This window comes from Mytilus edulis, chromosome 1 (genome assembly GCF_963676685.1).
Source record: "Mytilus edulis chromosome 1, xbMytEdul2.2, whole genome shotgun sequence".
NCBI classification, from domain to species: domain Eukaryota; kingdom Metazoa; phylum Mollusca; class Bivalvia; order Mytilida; family Mytilidae; genus Mytilus; species Mytilus edulis.
The window spans coordinates 90079450-90091824 of record NC_092344.1 but is presented as its reverse complement, the minus strand read 5'-3'; the positions used below and the strand labels follow the sequence as shown (position 1 = coordinate 90091824).

At 33.2% G+C, this 12375-nt stretch overlaps 1 protein-coding gene across 1 annotated transcript in view; it reads left to right on the top strand.

The window, feature by feature from the left end:
• LOC139515761 (uncharacterized) overlaps positions 1-12375 on the top strand; it is a gene marked incomplete in the record, with an annotated part of 192747 nt that overhangs the window by 26188 nt on the left and 154184 nt on the right. Inside the window, 11 exon segments of the mRNA XM_071305446.1 lie at positions 343-480; positions 885-1846; positions 2079-3114; positions 3884-4125; positions 4610-4793; positions 8429-8526; positions 9123-9183; positions 9581-9765; positions 10037-10256; positions 11302-11429; positions 12036-12249. Of these exon segments, the coding sequence (XP_071161547.1) occupies positions 343-480; positions 885-1846; positions 2079-3114; positions 3884-4125; positions 4610-4793; positions 8429-8526; positions 9123-9183; positions 9581-9765; positions 10037-10256; positions 11302-11429; positions 12036-12249 (3468 nt within the window).

Below are 12375 nucleotides of genomic sequence, written 5' to 3'. Positions count from 1 at the left end.
TCAGTAGGTCACATTCATGAAAAGGGAAGAGGATTGTAGTTACAAAGCAAGGAACACATCTGATATCATCTGTGAAACTATCCTAGGGGCATTCCACCCATTGTAACCCAAGAACACTGTGTCATTCGTAGTCTACTGAATATCTAGAAACTCTTAAACATAATTATGTAAATATTATATCTTCAAAACAATGTTGTATGGGTTTTGCTCATTATTGAAGGCTACAAAATGTATATGCTAAATAAACCTATAGTTGTGAATTCAACATCATTTGGTTTCTAGTGGAGAGTTGTCTCATTGGCAATCATACCACATCCATTTATTTATTTTTTTACCTTATAGCTGGACCTGGTGGCCCTGGAACAATATTTTTGGCCCAGACTGGTGCTGGTGTAGGGACTGTAGTTATTGATGCCAGAGGAAAAGACCCTAAAGTGGAGAAGATCAATAACTGTGATCAATTTGATGCTGCATCTTCAGGTTTGTAATATTATAAATACTTGCTGTAATTCCTAATTCTAACTTGAGGGAAACCACTGAATTAATAAATTAGATTATGTCTTATTTTAAATTAGGAAATGTAAAGTGAAAATACAACGAGGACCTTCTTTATTTAGGTGATCCCCACTGTTAAATATAAATTTGTATTTCCTCAAGAATTTATACTTTTTTTTTTAAATGTGCGGATTTCTCTATTGATTTAACTAAGACAGTCCACGGAATATTTTTTTCAAAGACTTCAATTTTGGTATCCTGGTTGGATTCCTAATGAAACTCTTTTAGTTAGCATTTGAGTTAATAAAGCTAATTTTAATTTCACTCTTAATTTTTCAGCCAATAATTTTTATCTTGTTTTTGCTATAAAACAATTTGATTTTTTACAGGCGCTGTTGCTTGGATAAAAGATGATTCTTTCAGTCTTGATGAGATTGTTCTCACATTTGGAGCACACTTGGTCCTGTCTAATTATACCTCAGTCTCACAGATATTGTCGGATGGTAAAAATAATTCAGTTGTCCATGTCCTTCCAAAAGCTACACTTAAACTTGGCAACACTCTCACAGTTCCTTGTTTCGTGTATTCTGATGGTCTCCTGGTACCTGCCTCTGGGACTATTATTTATATTGAAGAATGGTTGTACATCATGGGAAAGATTACATTCAGTAATGATGAAAGTATCATTATCAATGGAAACCTTACCATGGAGATCCAAAACTTTACAACAGTTGACCTGAAAATAGGACCAACTGGTATAATGACTATGATCCCATTAACAGGTGGTAGTATTTTCCCTTTAGACACAGAAAAGTTCAGTGTTTATGGTACTTTCAAATGTGATATCATCAATATTACCAGTATACAAGAATTTACTGTTGGAGCATATGGTGTGGTAGATATGGTACCAGTCACAACAGATATGCATTTGGGTAAAAAAATTAGAATAGCAGGATCTGTCAATCTTCACCACGAGCTATCTATTTTACACCCGTGTGAGTCGTTTGAGATAACTGGTTCTAAATCCAAACTGGTATGGGATAAAGAGGCAAATATAACACTTGAATGTTTATTCGTATATATTAATGGATTTTTCAAGCCAGGGACCATTAATTTTGGGTCAGGAGTAGAAACTCTCAAGATTGGTTACTATGGAGATTTTGAATTTAAAGCAGATGGTCCTGTATTGACAAATTCATTCTGGGCAGATGGTACAACAAAGATAAACAATGCTGCAGAATTTAAGTCTTTGAACAGATCTGATTTGAGAATAGAAGTATTTGTAGTGGATGAAAGTGGACACCTTTACCTGAACCATGATTCATCGCCAAAAATAGTCAGTGGTGCTCAGGTTTGTAAATATAGTAAAAATACAGACCAAATTATTTGTTTCTTCATTGTATAAAGTTAAGCAGCAAGAATTGAATTTATATGTATGAGAAAAAATCTAAAGATTTCTATTCATGGATAAAAATCTTAACGATTATTTTTTTTTTTTTAAATACATTCTTGTACATATGATCTTTTAATCTTTTAGTCTATTTTAAGTTGAACATCAAACCTTTTTGCTCATCTTTTACCAGGTTGCTACAACTTACAACAACATCCGAGCCAGATACTTAGTTGTTAATGGATACTTGAATGCTACGCTACTGAGTACCGATCCTGGAGTAGACAAAGTCACAGTCGGAAAAGACGGAACTTTTCTGTTCACTCCTTATGATGAATTTTTAGTGCATGAAATTGAGGTTAATGGATTGATGAATTCTCATACACCAGTTATTTTCAGAGGTCAAAGACTTGCCAAGGTTGAGACTTTGACAATCGGTGAAAGTGGAACCATGATACTAGACAACAATGCCCAGGAAACCAAATCATGGAGTGGAGTATCTGAGATGCCATTCCATTATGTATATGTAAATGGTCATCTTAAAGCTGGTAAAATATTAAACAGATACATTAATGAAACTGACGAGGGATGGAATTACATGTATATTCATAATAGTTCTTCAATCTTTGAGTTTGAAACAGAATATCCTTTCTTGATTGAGACTGCAGATATCAATGGAACTTTTATATCATATAAACCAGTTGCCATAACAGCACCTTCATCATCAAGCAAACGATTAGTTATTTTTATTGGTTTTGGAGGTCACATGACTTTGGATTCTGATTCCTCTCATCCTATTGGTCCATTTGCATCAAACTCATCCATCAATGCAGAACATTTAGTGATGGACACAGGAAGTTTGTTTGAGGCTGGTGATACACACTTTGACATAGATACAGTAGAAATAAGTGGTTCTATCAATGCTCAGCCCAAATCAAAAGTGGAAATACGATCATTTACTGTAACAAATACGGGAAAGGTCAATATCACAACACCAATCATTTTAGAAAGTCTTACAGTCAGTGTTGCTGGATTGCTGGATATAGATTTCAGAAGAATGCCAGAAAATACCAATTCAGGAAATGCTGCTTCTGACATCCTTGTTACTGACAACATTTTAATCAGTGGTACTTTACAGGCAGGATCACTGTATATTGAAACAGACAAAATGACTGTGTCAGGGACTTTAGATGTATCAGGAGGTGGTTTTCTAAATAGTAAGGGAACAGGTGAGTTAAATAGGAAGGGATACTGGGTAGTATATTTCATCTAAAATAAGGGTTTATACTAGGTTTAAAAAATTGAACTGAGAGATCAAGAGCACATGATTAATTCAGAATTTTTGCCTCTGAAGAATAAGATATTATGTTGCTTATTTCAACTTGATACTGAAAAAAAGATGATGAATTGACAGCAAACTATAATTAATTCAGGAATCCTTTTTAAATCAGCATTGCCTGTTAATCTTAGTATCAATTAAGGGTTTTAACATAATCATATTCTGTGTTTAAATAAGATCACTGAAACTGTCAACCAACTTATTTTCACAATTATTTTATTTTGCTTTTCAACTCTTTCTAAATGACTTCGTAACCAATGATGTTCCTTATTTTAAAATTTTCTTGATGTATTCGTAGAAAGTTGTGAAATTTTAAAGTTGGTTTACAGTATTTTGTAAGAGCTTCCTATTTATCATTGTTATGTATTCTTGTGAAAGCACTTGCCTGAGCCTATGTTTGAATCAATATGTTATATTTTTCTATTCTATTCTATTCTATATGATGCAAAATCATAAGATAAGGATCTAGAGGAGCAAAGTTTGATTTCTAAAAATTTGTATTCATGTTTAATGTTTACAACCCGTAAAAATTACAGGAGCAAAATTCAGACTACACAAAATTACTTTGATGAGTAATTTGATATATACTCTTAGTTTAGGTTTAGTTTGATGACTAGCATCATAAAACACTTACTAGTATACATGTATATTATTATAAGGAGGTGGATTAGGTTCCTCACCTGGAGCAAGTGGAGGCAGTTATGGAGGCAGAGGAGGTAGAGGAAGTGTATCCATTGCTGCAATGCCCCATGGTAGTATCTACACCGAAGGAACCTGGGGCAGTGGTGGAGGTAGAGCTGGCAGTACCCTAGGTGGGCGTGGTGGTGGGCGGCTCCATTTAAAGATTAACACACAATTAACATTGGAGGGAACAATGAGAACCAATGGAGATGATGCTATGGTAGGTGTAATATGAACAATTGATTTCAAATGTTATGAATGGTAGATTAAGAAGAAAAAAAAGTGAACTCTGACCCCTTTACAATTGTATTTTTGAGCGATATTCATTTAGGAAATTAAGTGATATTTTAATCAACATAAAATCTAATGATTCCCTTGTTTGATTAATAGTACTTTAAATGTTAGGTAATTCATGGTACTAAGTTACTAACCATACATGTTTCTAAGCTAAAAAAAGCATTTTGAAAATGGTATTATTATTGTCTATTTGTTTTGGGAATATTTTAAAAGCCTCTCACTTATTTAAATCAAAGATTTTAAAAGAACTTGAAAAATTCTCACAGAGTAAAAACAAAACTGGTGGTTCATATAAATAAAAAAACAAAAAAAACTACAGAAAACAGTTAGTCTGAAGTTGTGCATTTATACATGACAATACTGTAAATCTCTTTTAAAATAATATATCTTTATATTTATCATTACAGGTATCAAATGCAGGAGGTGGGTCTGGTGGCTCACTATATGTCCAGTGTGCCACCCTATCCATGTCTGGTTATATATACTGTAATGGTGGCAGTGGCTTAGGAAATGGTGGCGGTGGATCAGGTGGCCGTATTAACTTCTTCTTTAATCACGGAACATATGAAAGTGGACATGTCATTTCCAAAGGTAAGTAACATTGCCACAGAATTGTATATATTGGATCAATGATTTTTTCTTACTTTGATATATACAAAAATGCTGTAGCAGTATAGTAGACTGTCTATGTTCATTTCCTGTTGAAATTTACAACATACAGGGTTCATATCCCATTAGTTTGTCAGTGATAAAATGTGGATTTGAAGTTTTGCTATAGTCTTTTCTACAAATGACAATATGCATGGATGGGTTGAGTTTAATAAGAATGTGATGAATACTGTAAATTACTTATCTTAGCCCGTAACAGTCTCTCGATCTCCAGGAATGGCAGGAAACATGATAGAATTTTGGGAATTTGAAAAAAAGTATGATTCCATCAAAGAAACAAACACATTATACACAAAGGCTTACAGTGGATTCCATTGAGTGTTTAGCCAAAGGTAATATCTTTGGTTATCTTGCTTGTTAGTTGAACCGTGATGTCATTGTTAGGTTGGGTAAACTACCCTACTTTAAGAATAGACTAGTCCGACAGAAAACAAATCGATCTGTCTGTTGGACTATGCTACTTCGAAAGGAGGATAGTATACCTGACCTAACAATGACTTCACGGTTCAGCTAACAAGCAAGCTAACCAAAGATATTACCTTTCGCTACACACTCAATGAAATCCGCTGTAATAAGAAAAAGTATGTTGGATAGACGTTAGATATATTGATGTTTTCATTGTAAATATTGTTGTGTATTTGGTGCAATGATTATGTTTTTAAAAAGTCTAACATGTTATCAACATTATTCCACAAGTTAAAGTTTTGTTCTTTCGCAGCTATTTGAACAATACCCTTTAACTTTTTAGGGGCGTATTATGTTTCTGCAATTTTAGCAAAAATTCAGTTTTATGTTTCCGCATTTTCGTGCATTACTTTTCCGAAAAAAATTAGATATTACATTCCTGCAATTTTACCTGTATTTCACATGTAAAAAAATGGTAATAATGATATATAGGACTTTATTTTATTATAGTATTTTTTCTTGATTTGTATTTTATTATGGATTTCTTTGGTATAAAGCCAAGATATTGGACAGTTTTCTCATTTTTTAGCTCACCTGGCCCGAAGGGCCAAGTGAGCTTTTCCCATCACTTTGCGTCCGGCGTCCTGCGTCCGTCGTCGTCCTGCGTCCGTCGTCGTTAACTTTTACAAAAATCTTCTCCTCTGAAACTACTGGGCCAAATTAAACCAAACTTGGCCACAATCATCATTGGGGTATCTAGTTTAAAAAATGTGTCCGGTGACCCGGCCAACCAACCAAGATGGCCGCCATGGCTAAAAATAGAACATAGGGGTAAAATGCAGTTTTTGGCTTATAACTCAAAAACCAAAGCATTTAGAGGAAATCTGACATGGGTTAAATATGTTGATCAGGTCAAGATCTATCTGCCCTGAAATTTTCAGATGAATCGGTCAACCCGTTGTTGGGTTGCTGCTCCTGAATTGGTCATTTTGAGGAAATTTTGCTGTTTTTGGTTATTATCTTGAATATTATTATAGATAGAGATAAACTGTAAACAGCAATAATGTTCGGCAAAGTTAGATTTACAAATAAGTCAACATGACCGAAATGGTCAGTTGACCCCTTTAGGAGTTATTGCCCTTTATAGTCAATTTTTAACCATTTTTCATAAATATAAGTAATCTTTTACAAAAATCTTCTCCTCTGAAACTACTGGGCCAAATTAATCCAAACTTGGCCACAATCATCTTTGGGGTATCTAGTTTAAAAAATGTGTGGCGTGACCCGGTCAACCAACCAAGATGGCCGCCACGGCTAAAAATAGAACATAGGGGTAAAATGCAGTTTTTGGCTTATAACTCAAAAACCAAAGCATTTAGAGGAAATCTGATGTGGGGTAAAAATGTTTATCAGGTCAAGATCTATCTGCCCTGAAATTTTCAGATGAATCGGTCAACCTGTTGTTGGGTTGCTGCCCCTGAATTGGTAATTTTGTTGAAATTTTTGCCGTTTTTGGTTATTATCTTGAATATTATTATAGATAGAGATAAACTGTAAACAGGAATAATGTTCAGCAAAGTTAGATTTACAAATAAGTCAACATGACCGAAATGGTCAGTTGACCCCTTAAGGAGTTATTGCCCTTTATAGTCAATTTTTAATCATTTTTCGTAAATCTTAGTTATTTTTTACAAAAATCTTCTCTTCTGAAACTACTGGGCCAAATTAATTCAAACTTGGCCACAATCATCTTTGAGGTACCTTGTTTGAAAAATGTGTCCGATGACCTGGCCATCCAACCAAGATGGCCACCACGGCTAAAAATAGAACAGGGGTAAAATGTAGTTTTTTGCTTTTAACTCTGAAACCCAAATCATTTAGAGGAAATCTGACAAGGAGTTAAATTGTTAATCAAGTCAATATATATCTGCCCTGAAATATTCAAATGAATTGGACAACCGGTTGTTGGGTTGCTGCCCTCCAATTGGTAATTTTTAAAGAAATTTTGCTGTTTTTGGTTATTATCTTGAATACTATTATAGATAGCTATAAACTGTAAACAGCGATAATGTTCATCAAAGTAAGATCTACAAATAAGTCCACATGACCTAAATGGTCAATTGACCCCTTAAGGAGTTATTGCCCTTTATAGTCAATTTTTAACAATTTTCATTAATTTGGTAAATTTATGTAAATTTTTACCAAATATTTTTCTCTGTTCCTAATGGGCAAAGTTCATTACAGATATAATTGTTAGAAGCAAGTATGTTCAGTAAAGTAAGAACTTCAAACACATCACCATCACCAAAATACAATTTTGTCATGAATCCATTTGTGTCCTTTGTTTAATATGCACATAGACCAAGGTGAGCGACACAGGCTCTTTAGAGCCTCTAGTTTTTTACAATGTTTACATTTGTGATTTTGGTGCCTTTTATAGCTGACTATGTGGTATGGACTTTGCTTATTGTTGATGGCCGAACGGTGACATATAGCTGTTAATTTCTGTGTGATTTGGTCTCTAGTAGTTTATTGGTTTTTGATGGTTCATGTCTCTACTCATATTTGATTGATATTTTGTAAAATGTTTTGTTATGTATAATTTTTCGTTTGAATTGTTTCACACTTTTCATGTCGAGCCATCTCTAGACAACTTTACAGTATGGATTTTGTCATTATTGAAGGCCTAAATGTTGCCTATGATTGCTTACACCCACTTTACACTGATTTGAATTCCGGTGGAATATTTAACACTGGGCTTAAACTAAATAGCAACAAACAAACAATCAATCAATTTACAATTAAAAATGAAAAAATAGGCATTAGCAACATATTCAGACGAATAATGCCAGAATAACCCAATAGTGCTTTAAGTAGCGTTAAACACCAAACACTACTGAAGAACAAAAATAAAACACGCCCCATGTTTACCTTACATACATTAAAAATAAAAATGCGGAAGCGTAAATAACCTTTAACAAAATCAATGTAAAAAAATGTGGAAAAGAGTACTACAAAATTGCGGAAACATAGGAATTTTAATGTGGAAATGTAGTGCCTAATTGTGGAAACGTAAAACACGGCTTTTTAGACATAATAATGACCTCATTTGAGGTGAAACCAAATAATTTAAAAGTTGTGTTTTTAAACAGGTGGTACTGGATATGAACCTGGAGGGCCAGGAATTATGTATTTCCAGACAAAAACAAGCAGAAACCTACGTGTTGACAACAAATGCCAAAAACCTATGGTAATTAATTAGTTTTTACTTCACATTTGTGCATTCCCAAATTACATTAATATTGTATAGAATTAGAACTAAGACATATAATGATATATAACCAATCAGGAAAAATTGATTTTTATATCAAACAATATAAGATAAACAATGTTTTAGTACATTGACTTACTGTGGATTCATTGTTATTCGTTGGATATCAATTTTGGGTGGTTTCGTTGGTACTTTTGAACCAAGAATTCAAATGTTCAACGAATAACATATTTTCAATAGGCTTTGTATACAGAGATTGGCAAAACAACAAAATCAAATATCCACGAATATGCAAGTTTTAGTTTTTGAAAATTGATACCCACGAAAATTAATGAATCCACAGTAGTAAAACCAAACATCAGAACACACAGATTTCAATAAAGGGACAATATCATTACTGCTTTTATATTTTAATAGCTTGACAAAATAAAAAGCAAACACAATAAAACAGTTTGAACATTAATTAAAAATATGGGAAGCTGAAGAACCAAAATTGTTGATATAGCCAAAATGTACTGTTTTTCTCATACTTGAAGGTAAATCTAACTAACACTGTCTATTTGAATTATTTGCAGGTAACAGAACCGTCTGGAACTACAGCTGATATAAGCCATTTCAACACTTATAAATCAACCGGTAAATACTGTTTTCCTACTGCTTGTTAAATCATTTTTTAAAATTTTTGGAAACTTGCCATTCTCAAACTTAGATCTAGATATTATGTTTTTTTTTATGTTTGTCAATTCTATGTTTGAAATTTTGTATAAAGGTATATGGAAAATTAATGCTGACCCAATACTTTTACATGTTAAGGGCATCGTAATGATGTTTTTCTTTGTAATTTTGTGGTCTACAGATAACTCATAGATGTAGAAAATATTCAAATTATGAAATGATTTTACTTTACTTCACATTAAAATTGGTTAATTAATTGGAAAAAAAATCTTTCCGGTCAAGGTTTATGTGGAGTTTACTGTTCAACACAAAAATCTTTGAATAATTTTATTCTAACATATGTTGTATTGTTTTACAGGAGCTGTAGCTTTTCTGTTACCTACCAGTGATGGCTTTGTCTATGATTTTACCATGGTTGAAATCTATGGCGGAGCCCACTTAACTGTGAATGGAACCAATATTCACATTAAATCTGTCAAAGTTGTTGGTGATGATACAGGACATTTACATATTCCTCCACATCATACACTGGAACTGATTGAGGTTTGAGGAAATACATTTTCAGGGGGGAAATAGGAGGGAAAACCACAGTTCAAATTGTAAAATGATAATGGTCAATAGACATAATGTGATGAGTTTATCATCTTAGATCTTAGTGTAAGGAATCATCAGTCATAAGTGATTAACTCTATTAAAAGAAAAAGGAAAAAAACTGCTTCTTAAAAAATATGCCTTATTTTAAGCTTATTAACTTATTGTTTAAAACTTGAAAATTCACTTCTTATATATTACTATAAATATGATCTCTTTTTAGTCCACAAGATACCGCAGAGCAAATGTGACCTATCACCCATTTATATACAAAGAGTCAACTTGGATCCTTCCTGAAGCTACTGTGGAATTCCGAGAGTCTTTGGACGAACAAGGCAAAGGCATGAGTTCATCTGCCTGTACATCTAGTTACTTAAACAGTAACACTGTTAAAATATGGGGAACAGTTGTTGGAGATTTAGCTCATCTTCTGGTGTCCACAGGTAAATTATGCTGATATTCATATGATAAGGAAAAAAAAACCCAGAAAGTCTAATGGTTGAATTTGTTTGAATTAATTGATAGCTGCATAATGGCAAGTTAAAAAATATACTTAAAAAATGTATAGACATATGAAATAGTGTGCAAACAAAATTCATAAAACCTAATGCACACACATATACATTATTTTATAGTTCAATATTACCCTTTATTTGTTTATTAATTCTTTGCAATTTCAATAGATGATAAATGATATATTTACTGTTAACACCCCTTTATTACTCATTTTTAACTGGATTTTTGTGACAAAAAAGTCGGTTATTGATTTGGGGATGAACGGCGGGTGGTTGGGTGGCCTGGCGGGCGGCAGCCAAATGTTGTCCGTGCATTTACTCATGAACTGTTCAACCAAAGCTTTTAAAATTTTAATATGTTGTTACTGTCAACAAAATGAAGGTCAAGTTCAATAATGACGATTTTGACGTTTACTGTTCAGGAGTTATGTTTCTTGAAAGATTGAAAAATGGTGTTTCCAGTCGTGTCCGTGCATTTACTCATGAATTGTTCAACCCAAGCTTTTCAAATTTTAATATGTTGTTACTGATGACAAAATGGAGGTCAAGTTCAATAATGGCAATTTTGACTTTTACCATTCAGGAGTTATGGTTCTTGAAAGATTGAAAAAAGGCGTTTCCATTCCTGTTGTTGCATTTACTCATGATTTCGTCATGAACCATTCAACCTAAGCTTTTTAAATTTTAATATGTTGTTAATGATGATAAAATGGAGGTCAAATTTGAAATTGACGATTTTCACTTTCACTGTTCATCATTGTAAAATGCCAGGACACAAATAAATGTTAATAAATCCGGTTTGCTGTCGTTGTGACAGCCTCTTGTTGTTTTTTTTTTTTTTTATCAAATATGTTCAAATATGTTCAATAAGTGAATTGTTAAATGATCTTATGACACAAAATAAACATATACAAGTTTAGAATTTAAAAAAAATATAGAATTCAATTGAAAATTTGATTCTTTATTTATGCAGGAGCTACACTCAAGTTTGAAGAATCGTCCAACAGACAGTTAATATTCCCAAATATTACTATACAGGATGGCGGCATATTAGAACTGAGCAGTGTGTTTGGAGATGAGACTGATATTTATCACTTACAGGTAATTCAATTCAAATTTAATAATTAGGAAAGTAAGGATATGAATAGTAAATGGGAACAATAAAATACACGTAAACAACAGTTATCCTGCTTTAGACAAACAAAATGATTAATTGGTTCAGAGCAATTCATATGGAGCTGTATTATACTGCCAACTATAACTTATAGATCATAAACCATTACTGTAGGTCACACGCTTGTGACAACAAAGTATTAAAACATCATGTTAAAAATGAATACAGCATTGTCATGCTATTCCATAGGGAATTAGAAACAATAAAACTCATATCCTGCTGCTGGTCATATTCAGAGGTATAAGAAAAGTTTGCCAATTTATAGACCAGGCTGCTGTAAATTATCTTAACCAACAAAAATATATGTTAATGAGTCAATATTCAATTTTTTGCAACTCTTAGGGAAAATCAGTGTTTGCTTGTTAGGTCAGGATAAAACATGCTATCTGATTTTAAGTTTCATTTTTGTTGTCCTATAATTATAATGCAGCTGTTTAGTGACTATTGCTATTAACTGCTACAGATCATACTTTAATTTGAAAAGTTCTATAAATAGATCAAATGTAATAAATACATTCATCAATTAAATACAGGTACAAAAAAGTGGACACACAGGCATAGTGACTGTACAAGGAAATGGCCAGTTTAATGTTGGAAATCTGGACTTACTGACAGATATATTGAATATCCATAATGCTGGAACATTCTCAGCCTCTGGTAAAGGGTTCACATCATCTGGTAAAGGAGCAGGAAGGAGTTCCGCTGGAGGTGGCTATGGTGGAAGGGGTGGAGCTAGTTCAGTATCAGGTAAGGTCAAAGGACAGGTGAAGTTTATACATTGGCTATGGTGGAAGGGGTGGAGCTAGTTCAGTATCAGGTAAGGTCAAAGGACAGGTGAAGTTAATACATTGGCTATGGTGGAAGGGTTGGAGC